Source organism: Genypterus blacodes, unplaced genomic scaffold (genome assembly GCF_046128005.1).
Source record: "Genypterus blacodes isolate CSIRO-AG114 ecotype Tasmania unplaced genomic scaffold, CSIRO-AGI_Gbla_v1 ptg000007l_1, whole genome shotgun sequence".
NCBI classification, from domain to species: Eukaryota; Metazoa; Chordata; class Actinopteri; order Ophidiiformes; family Ophidiidae; genus Genypterus; species Genypterus blacodes.
The window spans coordinates 2,728,941-2,753,564 of NW_027466821.1; the positions used below are offsets into that span (position 1 = coordinate 2,728,941).

The following is a 24,624-nucleotide window of genomic DNA, read 5'->3' on the forward strand; positions in this document are numbered from 1 at the left end:
ACCACACACACACACACACACGCGCACACACACTCATGTGCGCACACACACGCAGGGAGAGAGAGAGAGGCGTGCGACGTGAGGAGTGCTCCCTATACTTAGTGAACTGCTGGCGTTTTAATGGGCCTGACGTAGTTCCATGCTGTGGTCTGAGGTCTCTCCACCAGCATCTATTTTCCCCCAGAAACTAAGAGCTGGAAAAAAGCACAGAGCATTTAAACAGGCTAAAAATGTATCTGATGGCAACCACCGCTGGCTGAAAATAGACCTGGAAGGGTATTATTATCATTAATGAGGGATAAATTTGTCGACTGACTTACCCCCGGAGTCAGGAGCACTTAGAATTATTCTGGAGTTTGCCTTTTTTTTGGTCGTTTTGGCAAGGCAGCGCGATGGAGTCTGTCTCCGGAACGGACGGTCTCTTGCTGATTTATAATGATAAAGTCAGCTTGTCCCCCCCCTTAAGAGCACCAGAGATTCTGCTGAGTAAAGTTCAACTGTTCAGATTTAGCTGACGCAGATTGAGGATTAAGGCCCCGTGATGTCTTTTGGTGCGGAAATCAAACCTTACAGGCAAATTCAGCCAAAACAAGCAACGTGCCCCAAAGTCGGTGTTTCCAGGAACAGCTGAATGCATCGAAGAAGGAGAGTTTTCACAGTGTTTATCTTTTGCAAATAATTAAATAAAAACTTAATGTTCTTAAGTGTCTGCCAGTTAGGATTCATGCCACACTTGAAGCAAGGAAAAAGGTTTGCAGTCACGTGAAAAGCACCGCTGAAATTTTGAGTTAATGGACTAAAACACGGGCGGTTTATCTCACATTAAGAGCCGTTTATTCCCACTCTCCAAAAAAACAAAGGCTCGTGATCTGGGGATAAAACGAGGTTAGAGAAGAGTGACAAACCCGTCTGGATATCTGCGGTTAGCAACACCACCACCCATGGTTTCCATGGCACTCTGACAGATGGCCAACAAACATAAAGTGCTTTCTCTTCCTTTTCCACCTTTTTCTTAATTTAGACTTTTTCCAAGCTAGTCATGTTTAATCCCGCTGAAAATTTCTCCACGTAAGAACCTGGGGGACACCTGGAAGAATCTTTCTTCTGCTTCTGCTTTATTCCTCTGCATGCTGATTGCTCTTAAGCTGCGAGATGAGACAAAAGCGATGAGACATTTGCATTGTCGCTTGTATAACTCATTTACAGGGTGCGGCGGCCTCGTAATTCTCTTTTTTTAAAAATCTGGTAACAATTGCGCCTTTAGAAGTGTTATGGCTCTGCGCCTAAATGAGTTTATCCTGGTTTTGTTGTTCTGCCCAATGAGAGAACACTCGGGCGCTCCTTCTAATTTTTTATAGACGCTGCAGACATCAACACACACACACACACACACACACACACACAAACACTCTTTGCAAGTAGGCTTCCAGTCATTTTTCACCTTAGATTATAAGATTGGATACTTTGGAAGTCTTAATCTTCTCAGGAATTCCAGTTCTTTGCTTTATTCCAAATTTACTACATACAATGTCTCAAATGGCTTTATAGTTTCATGCATGCAAAGCAGTACACACAAACAGTCATGCATAAGGAAATAACATGCAGAACAGAGACGAGGGAGAGAGAGACGAGGGAGAGAGAGACAGGCAGAGAGAGAGGGAGAGAGACAGAGGGAGAGAGATAATGATATGAGCACAATCCAGTACAGTCCTGATAGTGAGAGTGGCAGCAGGTCATGCAGGTAGTATAAACTGTACATCTGAAGACTCTTTTATGTTTAGACTGTTCCATTCAATTCAATTACTGTTATAAAGTTTGACAAATTACCTTGAAATGCGCCAACTGTCTGCATATGATAGCCACGTGTGTTACATAGACTGGGCCATAGGGTTCATGATGACGCATTAACCCCATATGAACCAGAGTCAGAGCGATAAAGGAGGTGTGATGAAAGAGTGAGAGCAGAGGGAAGGAGATAAAGAGAAGCATGATGATGTACAGTATGGTGTTCCTGATGACTAGGCAGGACAGAAAGGGAGTGATCGGTCCCGCGTGGTTCATGCTCGAGGTGGGAAGGTGCGTGTGTGTGTGTGTGTGTGTGGGTGAGGTACAGACAGAGCGGGAGACGGAGGAACAGTGAAGTGCAGAGGAGCGAGGGAGGACTGACAGAGAGCAAGAGGGAGTTATCTTATCTCCGTCTGTGTTTGGCAGCGGCCTGCTTGCGTGCACATGGAGTAGATGGCAGGTGGAGTTCTTTATCGTACGCCCGGAATAGGATCGCCGCCTCCTATACCGTTTAATATGCTGTGGGAGTGTTTGATAGAGCGCGAGAGGACGTCAAGTTAAAATTAGCAGAAAATAGCTGGAAGGCTACCAATGTTACCAAACACAGAGAAGCCTTAATATTCTGTGGCAATCCACACAAACATAAAACGGATAAATTTCATTGTAATTGCTTATTTACAACTTATTTTACTTACATATTGGGCATTTTGAAGCACAAGTGTGGCTCAGCCCTTCAGTCCTGATGATCAAAGGCGCTGCTGAGGATGAAAGCACCCACAACGGTCAAAGGTCAAATGCACCAGAGCGAGTGTGAAGAAGTGATTCTGCCATCTAACATTTAACATTTGTACTTCATTTGGACAATTTGGGACTCGTCTCTAGTTAGAGGGGCTTTAAAGTCTGTCTCTGCTGAAATGTCCCCTGCATAGCAGAGCAGAGACGGGGACACACCTGTAGCCCCGCCCGCCTAGCACATTCTGAAGGAAACATTTCGACTCCAGTTGAAGTGCTGGTTCATCCAGTTTATTTGTTAATGGGAGTAATTCAGTTACTCCAGCTAGATGTCAGCTTGTGTGTGCGTTTGTAGTTCGCTGTCATTTCCAGTCACACACTCCCACATGCATTCTGAGGATTTGTGTGTGTAAAGATGTGTTGACTGAGTTGTTCAATCAGTGTCTGAGGCTGACAATGACATTATACACAGTCAACTGGAGGCAAATTTGTTCGGCAAAGTGGCCTGTGTTATGAATTTGGCTTGTATTTTAAACGTTTAAGACGACGCATTCGAACCATTGATTTGTTTTTGGACTTTATACTCGTCAGTCTGCAGCTGCTACATAGTGAGACCGAAGAGAGTTATTCTGTTATTCTGTCTGCGTTGTTTCAAGTAAGACAAAAGCATTCTGGCTTTTTTCAAACCAGAAAACACTGCAGTTGTGTGCTAGCGTGCGTGAGTGTGTTTGTGGATTTAAGAAGTGTAGCCACACCCTTTTTTGTAGTAAAATCAGACATGTAAAACAGTTTTGTTTGTTCGCTGATGTGCAACGTGACATTCAAACATGTACATTTTTGAGATTTTGGAAGCTTTTAATTTGAAGGGGTAGGGGCTAATGTAAAGCAAGAAGTGCTGGATGTTTAAGGCATCTATATATATATATATATATATATATGTATACTGTATGTGTGTGTGTGTGTGTGTGTGTGTGTGTGTGTGTGTGTGTGTGTGTAGTCCTTGTGAATGCTAGTACTACAGTATCTGCTTGGTATGGAATGTGATCTGGGGTTTGTATATTTTTGGCAGGAAATCAAATCTCCCACGTCTCCTGAACCATCAGCTGTCAATCCACGTATCCTTAATCCTTTTTAATGGTAAAAATGTCAATCTTTTAATTTCCCAGAAAGAAAATAATTGTCCCCCGAGCGATCACCTCAGATGACTTTGTGTGACGCACCTTCAGGAGACCAGGAGAGATCGTTCTGCTGAGACAGCTGTCAGAGATAAAATCGTGTGTCCTGAGAGGAGAGAGCCCTGCAGCTTATCACGCCCGAACTGCACCGCACGGCAAAGGAGAGAGAGAGAGACAGAGAGGAAGAGAGAGAGGGGGGAGGGGAGGGGGGGCTGGAAAACTTCCAAACCACTGTTCCAGAGCGAGAGTGACAGAATGAATGAAAGACTAGAATACAAATGTGAATTTAACTTGTTGCTTCATTACATTGTGTGTGTGAGTGTGTGTGTCTTTCTTTCTCTCCCTCCCCTCTCTTCTTCCTCTCTCCCTCTCTTTCTTTCTATCTCTCCACACGAGGCTCCACTCAGTCTCTCGGAGCGGGCCCTAATTAGATTAGTGGATTTTATTAGTCGCCCAGTGAACGGGGGAGGAGGGGGAGAGAGAGAGGGAGAGGGAGAGAGAGAGAGAGAGAGAGAGAAAGAGAGAGAGAGAGAGAGAGAGAGAGAGAGAGAGAGAGAGGACAAGAAAACGGGAATGAGGGAGAGAGGAAAAGACGAGAAACCTTTAATAAACAACCATGTCGTCACGCTTTGATCTGGCCGGCCTGTGAAATACGCTGCTTGATCCCCCCACAAGGCCTTCATCACCCAACATTCATTTACTCACACACATATAGCACGCACAGGGGGGGGACACAAAAGGGTTTAGTGCGGTGAGACCCTGAGCACGCGAACCAGCGCCTGTCTTTCATTTTGTTTTTCCAATAGCAACAGGAGAGGCGGAGGCCAAGAGAGACAGAGGGAGAAATTACGAGACGCGCTCTCGACATTCCTTCCAATTTAATGGCCGCTGCAGTATGTCCTGTTTTGACAAGGAATGAATTTGGGCCCCGATACTCTCCACCATTTCCTACCAGCAGTTGACTTATGGCTCGGCAGTTGGGAGCGGTGGAGGGGTTCTCTTCCAAAACGTTCGGGTGTCAGTTTTAGGGGCTGAGAGATTACCTGAAGTTCAGCATTCCTCTGGACGCTCCGTGTTTCAGAGTGTCCAGAGGAATACGGCCTGCGAAATCATCCTCATCATCGCCATCGCTCACTTTGCTGATTTTGGCTCCTCGCGTGGCCAAACTTGTCTCAGGTGTGTGTCATCAATCTTTTTTTCTTTTTTTTTTACTGTTACAGTCAGAGGTTATTTCATCTTGGAATGAATCTTCTCCTCTGCTGGCTGATGGGAAACAGTCCAGTTTGGACTTTGTTTGCGTTGCGATCGCTCCAAAAAAAAAAAAAAACAAAAGGTGAAAATAAAGTGGAGCCATGTTTATTCACTGTTTGTTGGTGCAGGTTCCATCTGCTGTTTTTCATTTTTCCTTGTTTGACCCTGGATGGGTGTTATTGTCAGCCGAGGATGGATGGATGGCTTGTTTGTTTTCTCCCTCTCTTCTATTTTCTGCACAGAGCTTTGAGACACAAACTGACAATTTACAACATCTGGTCACTTTTTCAATTGTTTTTTGATCGCCAGAGCCCAAGCATCCTTATATTAGATACAAACTACTCAAGAATGATCAGGTATATACAACATCTGAGCCTTTAATTCGCCAAAGTTTAGGTTGAATGTCCCATTGTAGAAAACTAGCACAGCCCTGATAAGATCTGCACGTATCTCCTTCCATCTACCTTCTCCATGGCTCGCTGCCTCCACCGCTGCTGGGAGGAAGATAAACAGTTTGACCGCTGACCTTGTGCTGCTTTAGTACCTTTGAAGTGGATCAGGGACCCCTCGCCCCCACCCACCCACCCCCTCATCCTGGGTGTGTTTCTGCCTGTTACTTAAGAGCTAGTTATAGAGCCACTCCCTGCGTTTGTAGAATGACCCACGTTGGGAAAATAGCTTCCCCGAGGACCAATAAGGTGGTTTTATGAGAAACAGCCCAAATAAATGACCACCAGTTACCTTTGGTGGTCCTGCAGGCCGGACAGGAGCGGGATTGAACAGTATGTAAACTGTATTTACATTTGCAAAAGCCTATTCCAAGATCCCAACTGTCAAGATGTTGGAAATCGATCTGTTTTGGAAACATATGGATTCATCTTAATCCATATTTTTGGCAGAGCAATCGTGTAGCAATATGGACTCCATTTGTAATAGTGACACGGGGAGTTCCTGTGGTTATCCAATAAGAAGGATAAAACATATCGACCCTGTTGAGTGTTCTGGATGATTTAATGCGTTTGAGGGATCCTTATGCCTTTGTGGTGTTTGGGGGGCGTTTTTGTGCAGAGTGGGAGTGGGCTGGGGTGTAGATGTTTGCATGGACTTTTGGCTTCAATCAAACTCCACAAAAGTGAGTAAGTGTGAACTTGCTGCATGAATTCCAGCACCTTCAAGACAAGATAAGAGAAAGGACACAGATAATGCCAAATGTAATTCATGGTTTCCTTTCGTGATAGAGTTTTGATTTAGAGGCTGTTACTGCCAATCACACACTCTCTCTCTCTCTTTCTCTTGCTCAAAAAGCTGTAATTTTAACTATCCATTCACTGTTGTCTCTCTCTCTTTTCCTTTCCTCTTCCTTCCCTTTAGCCATTTGTGGGCCAGAGTAAAAACTGCCAGCACTCAGTGTGCCAGTGTGTGTGTATCTATGTGTATGTGTGTGTGCCCTTGGGATGTGAATGAGTGTGCAGACCATATCATAATGACTGCTCATTGCCTGCCATGCACTCAGATAAAGATATATTTATACGCCTGAGGACATAACCTCATCGCTCATCTATATAACAATTATGGCTCATTTTATGGGCCTATGTGGAGCCATAGAGGAAGCTCAGAATGCTCTCCTCTGCAGAAATGGCCAGGGTGACAGACAGGTTGGGAGATTAATAACACCCGCTAAGCCACACACGGGTCATTTTTGCTGTGGCTGCTAAGTTTGTCTAACAAACTTTCTGGCAGATAATGAGGCATCTTTCAGCAGCTCTACTAAGTCACGTACAAACTTGGGATTCACAAGAAAGTTGCCAGGATGGTAGTTTTTGTACCTAACTAGTGGCCTAAATCTATTTTTTTTACATGTTGGATTTAACATGTAAGCAGTATAAAAACATTCTTTCTGTACTTTGTTATTTATTAATCGTGGCAATGCCCCCTAGTGGACACATGAACTTCAGCACAAGCATAAAATAGAACACCTACAACACCTTGAAGCATATTTACCCGTCACAAATGCAAAACTGTTCTCTTTTCTGTTCTAATGGCAGACCTGCAGAGCGTAGATACTAGGTAGGCTATCAAAAATAAATGTTTCTGATTTGGGCTGCAAGAGCTGTAGTCTAAAAGAAGCACCAGCAGCAACCAAGCAATCATGAATTTCTGTCATCACACATGTCAAAGTACTTTTGTAGATTTGCCAATGAGGATTATTCAACACAAAATGATCCTCAGTTACGGAGGTTTAATATATAAAATAAATTAGAACCAGGTGAATTATATGAGGGATTACTGTAATCATTCTGTCAACAAAACATTAGATGAGTGACAGCTGTAACTGATGTGGCTCGCAGCACAATAAGCTCTCTGCACACACTAAATATGGCTGAGGGGAGTCGGCGTAAAAAGCAAATACAGTTTAAAAGAGTGTAAAACAACACCGCGGACTGACTGTGAAGTGAAAAGTGTTTCCTTTATTCTGGCACTGATATGGAATTCTGAGATATGAGCAGTGTAAACACGGCTTAGTTTGCAATTACAAAAATGCATGTGTAAGTTTGTACGCATTACTCAGGCAGCGATCCAAAGCCATTTTTCACTGCAAAGGTAGTCACACACGATAACAAAAGTATCTGACAACAGTGACGGCAGTAGTTCCACAAAAAAGACGTAATCCAACACTCTCACATCCAGTTTAGCGGTTGATAATGGAGCGAGACTAAATAAACCACCAGTGATTTGGAGAAATGACCTAAGGTTTCTCATAAAAAGCAAACGTAAGCTGGAATGCCTGCTGTGGGACTCAAAACTAACTTAACATTGATTTTTGCTCATGAAAATACTGATCATTGCTATTAATTACATAGAGTATACTCTAACTGTATTTGCTTCTTTTTTCTTCCAATTTTGCTTCCCAAACTGACACTATGTAATGCCATGATTCTACTTTGACAAGCTTGAGTCTGTCACAGGATTACTAACTGAATGCCTAGCTTAACAGAACAAACTACCATTTTTGTCCCCTGGTGCTAGCATGTACAAGCTAAATTAGCTAAACCACAGCCGCCACACAAGTGCTAGCCCCTACACTAACTGCCTTGGTTAGCTCACTATAGCTACAACCTAGCTTAAAACACCAAGCTGGGAATTCTTTAGAGCAAATTTCATTCACTTTGATGAGGTATTGTCATTGCCACTGCAGGTACACACACCTGTGTTCTGGCCAGTAGAAGGATGTGTTTGAACCTTGGCAGCAGACATTTGAGCAATAAGCAAACTTGTCTTGATTTATAGGAGTAATTAACATTGCACAGATGTGATAGGAAGATGTCGAACAGCGAGAGTTGCTATCTTCTTGTGCTTTATATGTTTGAACTCTGAACCACATCAAAAATTTCATTCTTTCCACCCATCTGTCGGTTGATTGTGCACACTGCCCTTTGTGCCACTGCACACAGCATCCCTCCTGTGGACACATGTGGCCTCGTCATGTGACCTTAATGACAGTTAATAATCCACCGATACGGCCACATTACAGCTTATCACACGGCTAAATGCAGCACGATCGGTCATAAAGAGGTCCAATGCTTTTGGAATCAGACCAAACGCAAGCAGGTGTTGCAGCTTGTTGATTCCACCATGGATGAGTGTGTGTGTGTGTGTGTGTGTGTGTGTGTGTGTGCTTATGAATTTCTCTTGAACAGATGGTTAATGTCCATAGAGATAGGAGACTGTGCTTACTGTGCTGATTGTAGTGCTTCCCTTAATATGGATATAACTTGTGCAATCCCTCGCAGGTAAGTCAGGTGTGTGGGCTGCTCATCTGCGTTCAAAACCTTCTCAGTTTTGCACGTTTTCTGTGAAATATTCAAATGAGTTAGATATTATATATGTGTTTATTTGTGAGAACTTGGTTAACTGGTTTTCCTTTCAGCAGCGGTGTGCTGGATGTGACATTTGCCTTGTGGTTTGGCATGAGATAGACATGTTGTTCTGCTTGCTATTTCCTCCTGTCTGTCTTTCTCACTCTCTCTCTCTTTCTCACACACACACACACACACACGCACGCACACACACATACACAAGTGGTTCACCAGTGCAAGCGTGGGTGCAGGTTTGCGCTGGCGTTTGATCTTGTCTATGCCAAAAGACGGTTGTCCCCTTTGCATCAGACGCTTGGTTCAAAATGTAAGAAACCAGATGAAAGAGTTGCATTGAGAGTGAAAGTGTGTGGGACGTAGCTGCAGGGTGTGTTAGTGTTCATAACAAACTGAAGGGTAAGAAGGGTCATGTGGACCATCACATTGAGGACCCTGATACCACAGAGGTTTGTAATGGAAAACACTGCAGGCTCCTCTCTTCTTCATAATTTCTTCTCTCATACTCAATCAATCTCAATCTCCCTTCTTATCTGTGCATTGGTCTGTGAAGCTTTACACTTTGCAGCTCCCCATGAAAAGCAACAATAATGTAATCTGCACATATACCAGGGATGCCAAAGATCTGTCCCTAAGGCCGGGTTCAGGCTTTGGAATATCGCTAACAAAAAAGCTGTGATTCAGAGGCGAGTAACTGGCGATACTCCCCTGAGCTGAGCTGCAGGGAATCCAAAATCCTGTAACGTGATCGGCAACACAAAGCACGGGGAGTGGATCGGCACAGGGACAAGTTGGATTGTCAGCTTCTCGCAGACAACCTGTCTCGCACGTGCTTCTTCAGTTCTTGGGTTTTTTCATGATCACTCAAGCCACAACCACTTCAAGATAACAAATTACAAAATAGAAAGTTGTGTTTTCAAGACAATGCGGCAATGTGACGACTTCAAAGTCTGTTTGATGTGTTGGAGCTTTTGCTGACGAATATATCAGATCTTATTGTGGACTGTGAATAACAACGTGTTGACAGATGCCTACCTGTCAGCTGAAGGGGCCTTGATTGGTTTTACCAGACTACAATGGACAAAAGAGTAAAAGGATAAAGATCCACATTCTGTTTCCTTATTTCTAACTTGTCTAACCAGACCTAAACTCTCACTCTTATCTCTTCTTGCAGTAAAAAATGTCAATGCTGCACACAGAGAAGAGCTGAGGCTGCACCGATTCGATTTCCACATCTGCAAATCATCTTTCTGGGTGAACGAGAGACAGCCGGGATAAATCTGGCCGGTTGGGACGGAGTGAGATGCTCTTGCCTTTCACTGAACTGGACTCCCGACCGTGGTTGTGGTCGCACTGTGCAGCTCCCAGGCCCCAGTGTGGGTTTTGTATTTGTGTGTGTAACTCGTCCTCGACGTTAGAAACGCTGAAGCGCAGTCTTTACCGACTTTGCCTTTTAAGAGGGCCAAAGAAAGTGTGGTTTAGTAAGTCATCAATGTATTGTTTATGATATGATTGGAGAATTTAAGATAAATTCACCTTGAAATGGTTATTGGTCATGTGCAATCTATTTTTGTATTCCTGGAGAGCTGGAAAAATAAAAGATGCAATGGAGATTTGAAGCACAAACCTTGTAGCTATGTTACACCAGAAAGGGAGAAGATAAAAAAGAGAGAGAGAGAGAGAGAGAGAGAGAAACAAGAGAAACAAGAAACCGAACACCTTCACCTCCAGCTGTTGTTAGGAGTTCATGGCCTTCTCCCACTAGGGTTTCAGTGGATCTGTCTGTCAGCTAGGGTTACACATTTTCTCTCTACACACACACACACACTGGGGTCAACTGTAGGCCAAGTAAGTGTCCTCTGACAGAGGTCAATTCCCTGCAGTGGTGACTGCGTTGCCAGTAGTTCTGCACATCCCCCCACACTTTGAAATGACACTTTTCACATTATCTGACCAGTGTTTGTTATAGTGAGTGATAATCTAGGTGTGTGTATTTTTGAGAGAACAGATTGAGAAAGAAAGCAGGAAAACACTGTCAGGCCTCGGGTGACTTTTTTTCGCCTGTTCATGCTTTTTCAGTCACATGAATCTTGACATTCACCACAGATGCACTAATAAACAGCCGCTGCGATCACTCCTGACGCCACCTCAGCAGCAGCGGTGGTGATGACGGTCACATGCTGCCTTACGCACTTCTCGTATGTGTGTTGTGCATTTGGGTCTGCGAGATGTCTGCTTGAATATAAATTCTGTTCTGGGTGCAGGTTTTTAGCCCATAAATGGCAACGCATCCAAAGCAGTCTTCCCCAAAATTGAATCTATCAAGGAATGTTGTCTTAAGAAGGTTTTTGAATATCTGTGTCAATGTTGCAGTCAGGATCTGGCAATACTGACAGATCAATCAAAGTTAGCACAAAGCCTGGGGTGGAAACTCCCTGGGAGGCATGACTGAGGGCAACAAATACCACAAACCAGCAGTTCCTCTTATATTTTACGAGGTTATTTATGATTAATTAAGAGTAAAGTCACTTTGTTTGTTCCAGCTTTCAGTTTGACATGCAGGCCATCTTCAGCAGGCAGTGAGACAGTGGTGACAGGAAATTAATAGCAGCTGTGCTGATTGATTACTCAGTTGCTGTTAATTACTAACAGCAATCAGCTGTTGGCCATTATCTGCAGGAGAAAGTGTCAGCTTATCAGTGACTCTGACAATGTTTGGAATGACTTTACTCCAAAATAATGCCAAAGCTTTAAAAGGTCCATATCGGTTTTACAGGTTTTATCCCAACAGCAACAAATCATCTTCACTTTTCATTACTCTTGAATATTTTCCAAACCACTCTGGAGTCATAATATTTTGATACATTCTGTGCAGCCTTTGCTTTCTGTTCATTTTAATGCACTTCAAAGAGTCAACCTGCAGTGGACATTTAGCAAATTTCTTGGTGATATTTGGTTGGGTACAGAAAGTGAACATTCAAAACTGAATCAGGAACTACTTTACTGATGCTATCTCATGCAGGAACTATATGGTTCCATCAATCAGTTGCTTGCTTTACATTCCCACCATGATTCAAGCACCATAAAGATTATTGATGCCCATTTTACTTGACAGCCATGACATTTTGGCATGTGCCAAAACTTAATTGCCATCTTTACACGCCACTGAGGAGTAGGAGCTAAAAGGTTAAGGAATTACAGTCCTGGTATCATATTTGGTCCGTTTTCCTGTTAGAAACCTTGGAAAGTTCCTGAAAAAGTGTCTGAAATGTGAAAAGCACTGTGGATAGCAGCCAGCAAGTGCAATCACTGCAGGAGGAACTAGTTTTGTCCATTTTGGACGACGCACAGAACCTTGGCTTCCTCTGGAACTTAGATGTTACAATCACTTAACTCCAATAAATGTAGTTGACGTGCAAAAAAACCCCACCACAAAACATATTACAGCTCTTGCTTACTTCCTTGTGTGTCAGGCTAAGAACTCAACAATCAACTCTCATAAATCCTAGATGATTTTGGATAAACAATTCGAAACCTTGATGCTTCTCAACTGCAGTGAGACAACATTCCCCCTGTTGCCCTCTTGTTACGATCAAACCCATTCGACCCCTCTCAGGGTTGTGACCCCTGCATCACCCAATCGCAGCACCAATCAGGCGCATTAGAGGAGCTGGGTCCGACCTGGCCATGACCTGCGAGCACTTGATACTTCCTGTAGCCACACGTCTGTCCTCGGGTCAAACATTACTCACCACCCCAAAAACGTCAGCGAGTGGGTCGACAGTTCAGAGATCATCCGCAGCCAGGTCTCGTTTCAAAGCTGTTTACTTTTTCACAATTTGCAAACACTCCGGGTTAATGTTTTATTGAGACGAGATGCAGACAGATACACTACATGTCAATCGTCTCTTGGCGGCGTGCGAAAGCCTGTAAAATACATCAAAGATCAAATACAGACAAACTCTGATGTGATTAAAGGAATATTCACCTTTAATTTGTTATGTTTATGTTGCAATTCAGGACTTGGAACAGGACATTTTTATTGTTGTTTGCCCCTGTGCACACACACACAACCACAAACTCCCAAGTAAGTTTGTAGCCGACTTCCTGGCTGAGCCTTGCGTGCCATCTCCCAGCTGCCTGAAACTGTGATGCATACAGGAGTAAAGACATGGCCCCCGGGTTATTAGCTGGAGCGCGACTCACCTCAGCAGTTGATTGTTGCCTTATTTCAAACAAGTCGCTCCTTTCCCCCAATCCAGACACACATGTCATCGAACCCCCAGGGCCAGATGAGAGAAATCAAAGACATGTGACCCCGCAGAGGGAAAGATGAGGGGTGAAGATGGGGGGTGTGTGTGTGTGTGTGTGTGTGTGTGTGTGTGTGTGTGTGTGTGTGTGTGTGTGTGTGTGTGTGTGTGTGTGTGTGTGTGTGTGTGTGTGTGTGTGCAGGCCTGTTCACAGGTGTGTGTGTGGCCTTACAATGTGGCTTAAGGCAAGTCATTAAAATGATTAAGAAACATTTTTCATTCACTCAAGAAAAATGACATTGCCTGACACTTTTCCCTGCTTCCTGTGTCTAAAATAATTGAGATTGATTGAAATTGTGGGATTTAACCCAATAGGGAGGCAGTAGCTCAGTGGGTAGAGCATCCGCTTGGGAACCGGAGGGTTGCCGGTTTGAGCCCCTGCCGAGGTGCCCCTGAGCAAGGCACTGAACCCTCAATTGCTCCCCCCTCTGCGAAGGGTGGTAATGTAATGTAATGTAAGTTGCTTTGGATAAAAGCGTCTGCCAAATGCTCGTAATGTAATGTAATGTAGATCCCGACTCCACTCCTCAAATCACGTTTCTCTCTAAATTCTCACAATTTAATTATAAAGCTGCAGTTTGTAAGTTTTTAAGGAACTTTTTTTGTAGAATTTGCTGAAATCCACTACATCCTGATCCATAAATCCAGCGATGTGAAAAATGCGAAACATTTTGTGAAAAATGCCTCTGCAGCACCTTCCACTGGTGGAATCTGATTGAAGAACAAAATACTAACAATTACCACAAGGGAACTGTTGTCAATCATGTCTAGTGTTCCTGGGTGGGAGGAGAAGATTCCATCTCTTACTGCTACATTTCTCTGCCGTCTTCTAGTCTAAAAGCTTTGTCCACTAGCGGGCAATGTGAGGGGCGAACCGCAAACACTGGTCAGCTCACCGGCCTGCAGCCACACTGCATGAGTCACCGCGCCCAGAGTGAAACCCAAAGTGCATTGAAACTTCACTTTGGCACTTCAGTTTGTTTACATCCTGCACACTAGACGTGATTCGGCCCAACAGCAGCAAAAGCACAGCCAAGCAGCCTCTTCTCTTCTTTCTTTCTTTCATTGATTCATTCTTTCTTTCTTTCTTTCTTTCTTCCTTCTTTTCACCAATGCCAAAAGCACATGAGCATGAGGCAAGAGTGAAACGGAAAAATAAAGCAAGCCTGCCTTGTAAAAAATTTAAATAAAATAGGGAGAGAAAAAAATCAGCCAAATTAATAGCAACGTGAAACAGATGGGGAAGTTGTATTTCCAGAATGAAACAAGACATTGGCTTAAAAAAACTCCAACTCCTTTCCCCCCAGCGGAGTTGCCAAAGTATGACCTCATGCTCTGTAGGCCCTCTGCTGAACGTCTATTCATAGCTCCAACATGTCAGACTTTTATGACCCGTTTCTCCTCTCGTTATCTGCTGCAACAATTAGAGGCCTGCTAATTTAGAATCTGGGAATATGGAAGCGTTTTCCTGACTCGGAGGCAAACTCGGGACAGCTCGCACTGACCCGCTGTGCGCAGGGACTGATTACACTCGAGGGTGCGCAGAGCTTTGTGTGCCTGTGTGTGCGCAAGGATGTGTGTGTCTATTTCTCACCGAGCTGTATGTGGCAAACAGGGTCAGCCTAGGGTAACACACACGCACGCACACACACACATACAAGCGGTGGTTTTGAGGTCATGCCTGGCAGAGCTCTTTGAGATCCTAGTGGTGATGTCATATCTGTGAACCGTTCAAGCCTCTGCCTCTCTTCCTGCATCACCTTGAGGTTGCAAGTTAAATGTGGCCTTCAAGTAGGTCATCGTCTCCTGATGAGAACCCAAAGTATAACTCATTGTAAAAGTATAACTTGCTATGATAAAGAAGTATAAATCACCACTTCTGATAATATGCTTCCAAAAAGACTGACAGAGCCAATCCTAACCCAAACGTTGTACCTTTAAAGGGTGGTTTCACAATTTTACACATCAAATTTAGGCGGTGACCTCTATGACCTCACAAATTTGAAAACTAAAGCCTGAATTTTGGGCCTTTAATTCACAAAAAGGTCTTGTAGATGATTTAGCCTTCATCATCAACAGGAACGGTGATGAGATCATCTTCCCTGACTTTGCATATTTCCCTTTATTAGTCAGATGTTTCACATATTCAGAGCTGCCTGAGACTAATAAAATGAATTTATTGAGTAAAAATCAATGGAATCCTCCTTTAAAATCCAACAGACATCACAAAACGAATTCACTCTTCCTCTTTGCCGACTGATAAACTCAGTTTGTCAACTTTTTCATCAACCGTCTCTGCCGAGCTCAGATGCTGTTGACTGACAAATTCAGCTCAGCATCTGTTGAAACTGTTTGCCGAGTGCACCGAGCGTGCGTAATTGTAACCACCTGAAGGTGCTGGGCCACATCAGGCGAAGCCAGGCAGATCCTAATCTGAGGAGCTGGATCTCATGGTCACATTATGTTCTGCTGTGGTTGACAGGGAGATCAGAAAAACAGCAATTCGGGGAGGAGAACAACAGCGTAACAGCTGGGTTTTGAGGTGGATTAATTCCTCTGACTTGCAGCCGTCACCTATAGTGGAAATTGTTCTGAGCTCTCTTCCCTTTTGGGTTCATAGGTTGTTTTCATAATGGTGTAGGTGGAACCCTGAGGAAATGAGGAGGAAATGGGTGTTTCACTGACCTGGACTTACTGTCACTTACAACCAACATCAGCGAGCTGCCACAAGTCAATGAAACAAAAACTCTCTTCCTGAAGTGAAAACCTTGATTAAATGTTGTGTATTCAACATGCTGTATGTACTCTATATGTGATACTAAGTATTTATGGCAGAGCAGAAACAGTTTCTCATTTCTTCTGCTCATATGTGATGATTAAAGTATTTTCCACATGTTTCCTTCAAGTCACTTCATGTATCCTGTGAAACTAAACTATGTTAAATCAGCAACTTTTGGCAGCGTTGCTTGAAGCATACAGGCGCATGCAAACAGAGCATTTGAAACAACATGCAGTATTTAAGGGCCCTGCACACCCACACAGGTGTTTTCAGTTATTCTGATTAGACCTCTGCAGATTTTCAAGGTGGGTGGAGCTCTGATGGGAGAACACTGACCTATGCATTTGTTTCAATGGCGCCATCACAAATTGAGGACTCAGTAGGTACACTTAAAGACTTACAGTAGCCCGGTGAGGACAAACGACAGCGACCTAAGTCCTTTAAATGAGCTGCATTCATACGTAATCCATTCATAATCCAGTTTACATGTAGACTACTCATGCATATCCACTGGACATAGCAGCCGTCCCCCTGAAACGCTGGTGTCCTTCTGCGTTAAGAAGAGCCGCCCACTCGGTCCTGAGCAGAGGTCTAATCAGGCGTAATAATTGAAAACACCTGTGGGGGGGGGGGGGCGTTTACGATCTTAATTGAATGCAGCAATGTTCAAAACAAAGTAGTGCCACAGACAAAACATACAATACCGGATTGAATGTTTGATGTTTCTGAAAGTAATCAGCATCAGCGAATATAACCGCCGACTGCAAATAGTTAACACCGAACACTCACGTTCACATGACGCAGTTTATTCGACAGGATTCTCACCGCCTACCAACTTCCCTGTTGCCTGTCCACTGCAGTCAGAAATGGGTCAGCGATGGGCGAGTGTGACAGGAAGTGCGCACATTATTGACCAACTTCCCAAAAATGTAAATTTGGACAGTGTGTTTGTAAGTTGTACCCTCAAACAAACTTCTCCCTTCGTGCAGCAACCACTATAGTACTACGTTACATAAGCCCCACAGACAAGCAGTACTACGGCAGATTAAACAATACGAGGATACTATAAATTCCATATCTATCTGTCTTGACAGGGAATATTGCAGGGATAATAGCTAAACAAATATTACAGAGCAGTGTCAATAGAGAAAAAAGACACATTGAAGTGTTAGAATTCCTTGTAACACTATAAGCAACGGTCATGATTCACTATTAATTACACAAGATACACTTAAGTCACTATGGGAATATGATAGGATAGGAATAGTTAGAACATTTCTCTCTCTCTCTCTCTCTCTCTCTCTCTCTCTCTCTCTCTATTTGACTCCTACACACACTGGTATCAACAGGAAAAAGGCAGCCAATGAAACTAATTGGGAGGTGTGTGTGTGTTTCAAAAAGAACAGCCTGTACTGTCCCGGGCTCCCTCCCACAGCCTCTGTGACTGGCTGGATCCTAAGTGGTCTGCTTTTCTTTCCCCCGTTGTGATTGGAGAGCGGCAAAGCCAATAACCCAGATACTTTTTTCTTCTTTCCCTTCTGTTTTTTTTTTCTCTTTTCCTCAGGACTTGTTGTTTTCAACTTTAGAGAGTTAGAGACGGGCAGCGGAGGGAAGCGATCCAGCACACACGGCCTGAACTGTGCTGTCCTTAATCTACCTCCTTTCAGTGTGTGACGGCTTTTTATTCCGAGTGTACTCATGCTGTGATTAATTTGACATGGATGTAACACAAATAACACAGAGTACAGGAACAGTGGTGTTCAGTATAGTGGATTGGCAGGCGGATGATACATTAAGACCTCAGAGTGATTAAAAATAAGATAATCTTTTGTTATGTAATGGTTCCTGTAGAAATCTTAGTGAAATACCACAGCTGTAGTCGACCATAGGACACTTGGACATCACACACACACACACACACGCACAGGCACAGGCGCGCACACACACACACACACACACTGAACCATGACTGTGTGTCATTGCTTGGTTTGCTGGAGACGTTAGTTATTTAATGACTTGGCCGTGGCTCTATCAAGTCTTTGGGGGGAGACTCATCTACAATTTTACATGTGCAGGTTACATTAAATTTCTGATTACATGTGTGAGTCCATTTTTGCAAACTTACTTTGTTCAAAACCAGAAGGCTTTTTAAAATTCTAATAAAATTCTTAATAAAGCATGTATGAAAATCATCTGTTTAGATGTGGTGGAGTGGTGTAGCCATTAAAAATGTGTGTTACTAAATGTAATTATAGAATAGCTACAAAGTGTTGAAACAAGCTCAGGGTCATTTGGGGAAATGCTGCAGGAAAATAAAGTTTAAGAGCTTAAGAGTGCTTTGTAATCAAAACACTGAGCACGTGTTTATTATTAACAGCAATGCTTTTTAATCAAATTGCAAGATTTCAGAGGAAAAAAAATACAAAACATACAGGATATAAAACAGATTATTAGGCTCAGTTTTGCAACATGTTTATTTACCTTAAAACAAGATAATGAAAATATACATTTACAAAAAAAAGGCATAAAAATGTTGCTTTGGAAAGCCATACACACACCCACAAAGAAGCTCAACATAAATAAGTTAGTATAATTTTTTTCAGTGTTTTTACAAAAAAAATTATACACACACTCACTCGCGCATACACACACACACACACACACTCGGACACACAGGAACATTTCACCAACCGAGGCAGTGTAACTTTGTTTTTTTCTGCCTTCACAAAAATGAGAAATTAACAATAGTGCAATTACATGTTCCACATGAATTCCACACCACAAAGACAATTCTTTGCCTGATTCACATATTTTGTATTTGCATATTTTTGTCACCCAGTGATTTAAACATTTCTATATCTATGTTAACCTGGGCTTCACCATAAATTACACAGAGCCGGAAACGTGATCCATAAGCCACGAAAATGTTCTACCCACCTAATTCAAGAGAGAAAGCTGATCAGTTAGGATTATTAGCAAATACTGCTAAATTTGGTTGGATATTGCTCAGCAGTTAAGCCACCCCACAAAAAAAGGCACAAACTTTGGCAAAAAAAATACAAATAAAAATGGGGGAAATAAGGACACATTATTTGCATGTAAACGTTCTAGGTTGTGGCTACTCCCAGCTACATGGACCCTTGATTTACAGTGTGACCATATGGACCTTCAAAATAAAAAGCACTGGGAGAAAGAAAAAAATAAAGCCATATAAAAAAGTGAAGACGTTTGTTTCCACATGACCCTGACTTTTGAAATCTGCATTTTTTACTTTTTTTTACTTTTAACTTAAAACCAGTTACCTGAAAAAAGAAAGGATACAACACCATCACTTTAACAAAATAATATTTCTCTTTTGGAAATTGCACTGCAATTTCTCAAGTCAAATTCACACAAATAACATTGAACATAAGTATGAAAAGCATATTACACTTTTTTTATGTGCTACATCTGAAACATAGGTAGTAGAAAATAAACTGAGCAAAAAGGAAAATATATCCATTTGCACGCTGCTACATTGTCTGCTGCTTCTGAGGCAATTTTAATTAAACTGAGTGCCAACTTGATAGTGTACATATTCAGTGCTTGTGCAGCCTCTCCTCCTCTAGGCCGCTGAGTTTGTTTCTCTCCACTCTCCCCTCCATCTGATGCTGAGAGCGGCTACAGTATTCCAGCAGTGACAGGACTCCCTGCTCTGTGGAACAGAAAAAGGAAACAGCCCGTTGGATGGTGCAATACAAAAAACAAGTTGCTCATGCTTGATATCCCCCAGCCCCCCCCAACACACACACACACAAACGCACACACACAAGGTGTCAACAGTATGAAGGGATGCAGACCAGACAACAACCATGCACACACTGCAAGAGAGGTGACGATCAACAGGTTAACAATCATTCCCTACCCTTCAAAATAAAAGCTATTCAAAAAAATTATACCATCTTCAGATTCTGACCTCACTGCCTTTCTGTCCTGTTGTCCAGCTCACTGGGTTTCTCCTCCGCCGCTGGTACACTCGGACTTCCTGTAGCGGCCGACCCGTCCTCTTCATCATCATGATCATCATGATCATCATCATCATCCTCGTCATCATCGTGATCATCTTCATCATCCTCATCATCATCATCAGATCCGTTGGTGCGCGACCTTTTGCTCTGACTCTCGCTGGCACAAGCACCTGGCAGATATACAAGAAAAATGGGGAAGACAGTGAAGCGGGCACCGTGTGGGGCTGCACGTACAGATCAAAGCATCTGACAGCTGACGCGTTTCACTACAATGCGCATCCTAGACACCTTCAGTCTAATCCGAAACCCATTACAACAGTTTCAACAGCTGTCTGTGAACTTATTTGCCTTCTAAGCAAACACGATACCTTGCTCGAGGACACTTAGGCACTTTAACTGTCTGTCTAACAAACTTTGTCTACACTTGGGAGTGGGAGAAAGTGGACAAAATAAACACCATCATGTTTAATCACCTGGGGCTCCTGCAGGTCTTTTCCTGGAGCCGTTTCTGTCCGGCTCTGGGACGCTGCATCTCTCGTTCCTGTCCTCGGCGTCCTGTTGGCCGCGGCGCAGGTCCACATTTCCGTGCGGCCGCTGGCGCCGGTGAGCCGGTCTGGAATAAAACTCCGGTGCGCCGCTCACCAACTCCCAGCTGTAATTGTGCGGGGAGAGCGGTCTGTCGCTGCCGGGGTCGAAGTCGTACGTCTCCGCGAAGACCCGCCGCTCTTCCTCCTGCGCATCCCTAAAATACCTCCGCGTCTCCTCACGGTCAGGCGCGCCGAAAAGGTTTCTGCGCACCGGAGGTCTGGCATTGTCCGGCTGCCGTGCATCGACCCTCTCCAACGTCGGGCTCGCATTAGAAAGCCGAACATCTGACATTTTGTTGCACATATGACAAGCGACCAAAAACACACACAAACACAAACCAAAATCCGTTTGAAAGAGCGCTACTCCAAAGTAGTAGTATTTCCTCTCGAATGCACAGTCACAGGCTCAACGCATGCATATCCCCGCGCGTAACATCCAAACGCTTACGCGCAAAAAGTGGAATAAAGCGTCTGCAAGGCGCAGGAGGGTTGAACCGAGAGCCACTCCTGTCAACTCCGTAGTAGGCAGATGAAAACAACAAGTCAAGTCATGGCAGCCAACATGGCGTTAGAGGAGGGAGCTGTAAGTGAAAAGGCAAAATTGACATCGAAGTCTATTTAAACAGAGAAGGCAATTCATTGGTCTGCGCGCAGGGCCCGCCCATAGTAGGCTCTTAAAGTTGAACAGGGCAACAACACAGAGCTGGGTTGAATTAATTCTTTGCTTAAATAAGGACTAATTAATGTTTGGTTTGCTAATCGAATTAAAAAGTAAAAGTAAAGGCTGTTTTATTGTTTTTTTTTCTTTATTGCTGTCTTTATTCAGCGCTACTTTATCATTTAGAGAACCGGGACTTCGGGATGGGTCATCGGTATTTCATAATGTGTAAACGTGACATCATCGCATTGTTGTAATCTTGTTAGTTTGGACGTTCTCGCAGTTGTAATTTGTTTATTGGATGACATCACTTGATAAATGTGACATCACATGAAATCCTGAGTTTGCTGACTTCACGTAATAGTCAGGCTGCGAGGTGAGGGTGAGACGGGACACCTTAAAGGTCAACAGATGTGACGTCACCCCTTTCACCGTCATCAGGCCCCTCGTGTTTACCTGTAAGCTGCTGAGACTAAAAGGCCGTGTTGCTGCAGCGGTGGGATCAGCTGTGTATCATCAGACGAATCTATCACACACTGGCAGACAAATAACCCTGCATGATCCGATTTGGTGTCACATCAATGGCTTAAGTACACTTGATTCGATCAGCCCAAACCTGATCAGTTAATCAGCTTTAAGGTCGTTACGGGACACACAGACGCCGAAATGAGGTTTCATGCGGTAAAATAGGAAAACTAACACATCTGCCTCTGGCACCCAGTGACATCATCTTTGAGTAAAAAGCCTTCCGTCATCGTTGGCACGGTGCCTATCACCGTCAGACTTTGGCACCGGTACCAGGGCTTCGGATTGTACGCGTGATTGGTTGTAATTGCTTGTGTGTGCTCGGAATTAAAACACTGGGAGGGCAAGAAGAAGTGTCTCAGCTTTAAATGGACGTAATTGATCTCTGGTACAGTTACAGAGTTCCCACGCAGAGACGGCGGGGATCCGAAATGGTGTCACAGTTATGTCAAATATGTCTCTGCTTGCATGATTTCACATTTATTTATCCACTGTAGTATATTGAATGAAGACATCAGATCCAGCAAAGCACCGACTCTGTGCTCGGGTGTTTACCGTGTCCGAGGTTCAACCCTGTGGCCGGTGTCACTCTGCCTGCCTGCATTCCTCCGCCTGGTCCGCATCCCTGCCTCCCTGTAAGGCCCATACTGTTCAAATTAAGCCCTCAAAAAGAGCGAAACATCTCGTGATCAACGCAGCCAAAGGCCATCTGCTGTATCGATGGAGGCGCTGTGATCGCACTTCATCTATACTGTGCTTCCTCTGCCCGCACGCCGCTGTACAGAGCGATCCCTCCGGTCTGAATGTTATATAATGAAGCAGATAAGAGGCAAGGAAAAGCACCAGAGAACGTTCACTTGAGGTCATACATGCGTCAGCGGCGCTTCCAGGGTGTAACCCATGCTTTTATGCCACTGGTCTAAGGTGGCACCCACACACACACACGCTGGTCTGAACCCCTGCTGGTGTCTGCAGAGAGGAGTGATGAAAATCAGATGAGTCCCCGTTTTTTGTTGCTATTTAATTGTTTCCTGGAGAGTTATCTTACAAAACAGAAGTGACAGAAAAACACAGTCAAATGTATCTGGAGTGGGATGATGCAACACTAATGGATTCTGGCAGTAGGGAAACAATGTAGCTTAAGTGAGCTTCAAGGCCTCAGTCTGGATGCTTTTATGATGAGGGAAAACAAGAAGCAACATGGAAAACAGATTTGTGTTGGGGCTCCACAGAAGTCAACAAAGCAGCATCTGACCATTGGAGCAAAGGCCCACTTCAAATGGACAGAAACCACACACACGCGTCTGCTAGAACAGGTCACATCAATGTCACTGTTGAAGCATTTTCAAACTAAATGTCATAAGAAACGGTAGAAAAAGCACAGCCGGTCTAACACACACACACACACACACACGCTGCCATTTTCCACTGCACTGAATGGAAACGTGTAATTATGAACGACTGCATCTGCCTGTCTAAAGACCCTGTACATCTCTAATTTACATCCAATTCAAGATCATGATAGGCCATAAAACTGAAGAATGTCCTCTCCAAAAAAAGGCAACGCTCATTCTCAGAGCCCACAGCTTCCCCTGCATGCATATTAATATTAATAATAATAGTAATAAGAGGAAGAAGCAGTCATAGCTGTACTGGTAAAGTACAAGATGTTTTCCTTTTCACAGTCTGGTACAGCGTGTATGTGTGTGTGTGAGTGTGTATGTGTGTGTGCGATGGAGAGTGTCTACACACATTTGGGACCAGCCTTCGTTTTTTTTTTTTACGGCTGAACATTATTCAGACATTCTTCTCCGAAGGGGCGAGCGAGTAAAAGTCCTCTGGCCCGGTGTCATGAGACAGCAGTCTTGGAGCCCTGCCTCTTCTTGGCCAGCTCGGCCTGAATCTGAGAGGGAAACTGCTCCAAGTGCTTGTTCACACACTGCACGCAGAACCGCTTGGTGTAGAAAAGACTGCAGTCCTGACAGAAGAGAGAGAGAGAAAAGAGAGAGAGAGGGGTTACCATTTTCCATATCTGTCTCACTGGATATTTGTGGATTTATAACTGGATTAAGCGATTTCTATGGCTTAATAGTCATGAAACCCTCTCAGCAGGAACATATATCACATGATTAAACAATCATCTAAAGAAAACATTAAAATATATGCCTCTGCAGGGTCAATCTGTACCAACTGGAGACACATATGCAGTTACAACAAGTCATGCATTTAAGTTAGTTTCTTCTGTGTTTATTATGATTATAGCCCCTAAATAAAGTAACCATCACTCCCTCTGTATTATCAAGGCTGATGTCATTGGTCCCCAGAGGTGGACATCTGTGCTTCCAGACCGTAAGAGCAACAAAAGATCACACAAGTGGACATAACTAAACCCAGCAGCAGTAAAGATACTTACCGAGCCTACACAGACCGGGACGCTGCACAGGCTGCAGTTCGAGCCCAGGACCAGGAACTTCTCCCTGTCCGGGTTAAAAGGGTCTCTGGTGACAAAACACTCCTCCAGCAACCTGGAAAAGCACACAATAAGCTTTCAATATGACGTTTGTGAGCTGGTTGTTGCTCGTAGTGTGTGTATATGTGTGTTTAACTGTCAAAATTGGCTTTAAATGACACGTACAAAGAAGTGGAGGGGCTGCTGAGCGAATTTCTTCGACGTCACAGTAACGTTAGCATACATTAGCTTAGCTCCAGAGCACGTCAATAATAGCGTGGTTTTGTAAAGTTACACTTACACAATGGCTCTGGTGTTTGGTGGTTTCTGTCCGTAGTAAGTGAACGGACTAGACAAACCACACGACCGGCATGTAAATGTCTTCTGAGGGGGTTCGTTTGTACTTTCTTCCATCGTTGAGGGAGACAGAACCGGGCTCTTCCTGCTAACTGTAGCGACGTCATTAGCATTGTTTTGTGAAGCGTTGCTGCCTC

General features: G+C 43.8%; 2 protein-coding genes across 3 annotated transcripts; both read right to left on the bottom strand.

Moving 5' to 3' along the window:
* Window positions 1-18,299: 18,299 nt before the first annotated feature.
* LOC143001837 (uncharacterized) lies at window positions 18,300-21,101 on the bottom strand. 2 transcript variants are annotated; one of them, XM_076151678.1, is made up of 3 exons: window positions 20,385-21,101; window positions 19,843-20,081; window positions 18,300-19,598 (listed from the first exon to the last, which is right to left on the bottom strand). In XM_076151678.1, the coding sequence occupies exons 1-2, from the start codon at window positions 20,800-20,802 to the stop codon at window positions 19,861-19,863; spliced, it is 639 nt and encodes a 212-aa protein (XP_076007793.1). In that variant the 5' UTR covers window positions 20,803-21,101; the 3' UTR covers window positions 18,300-19,598; window positions 19,843-19,860. The 2 variants fall into 2 exon arrangements, with proteins under 2 accessions (XP_076007793.1, XP_076007784.1); XM_076151669.1 differs by having other exon boundaries at window positions 18,361-19,598; window positions 19,860-20,081; window positions 20,385-21,100.
* A 1,562-nt stretch (window positions 21,102-22,663) lies between these two features.
* cdpf1 (cysteine rich DPF motif domain containing 1) lies at window positions 22,664-24,612 on the bottom strand. Its single transcript, XM_076151690.1, has 3 exons — window positions 24,432-24,612; window positions 24,095-24,206; window positions 22,664-23,659 (listed from the first exon to the last, which is right to left on the bottom strand). The coding sequence occupies exons 1-3, from the start codon at window positions 24,542-24,544 to the stop codon at window positions 23,531-23,533; spliced, it is 354 nt and encodes a 117-aa protein (XP_076007805.1). The 5' UTR covers window positions 24,545-24,612; the 3' UTR covers window positions 22,664-23,530.
* Between the last annotated feature and the right edge of the window lie 12 nt (window positions 24,613-24,624).

Coding starts and splice junctions, on each gene's coding strand:
- LOC143001837 (XM_076151678.1), bottom strand. CDS start 20,802: ATGTGCAACAAAATGTCAGATGTTCGGCTTTCTAATGCGAGCCCGACG. Junction 20,082..20,384: donor AAGACCTGCAGGAGCCCCAG/GTGATTAAACAT, acceptor TATATCTGCCAG/GTGCTTGTGCCAGCGAGAGT.
- cdpf1 (XM_076151690.1), bottom strand. CDS start 24,544: ATGGAAGAAAGTACAAACGAACCCCCTCAGAAGACATTTACATGCCGG. Junction 24,207..24,431: donor CCAAACACCAGAGCCATTGT/GTAAGTGTAACT, acceptor GTGCTTTTCCAG/GTTGCTGGAGGAGTGTTTTG. Junction 23,660..24,094: donor TCCCGGTCTGTGTAGGCTCG/GTAAGTATCTTT, acceptor CTCTTCTGTCAG/GACTGCAGTCTTTTCTACAC.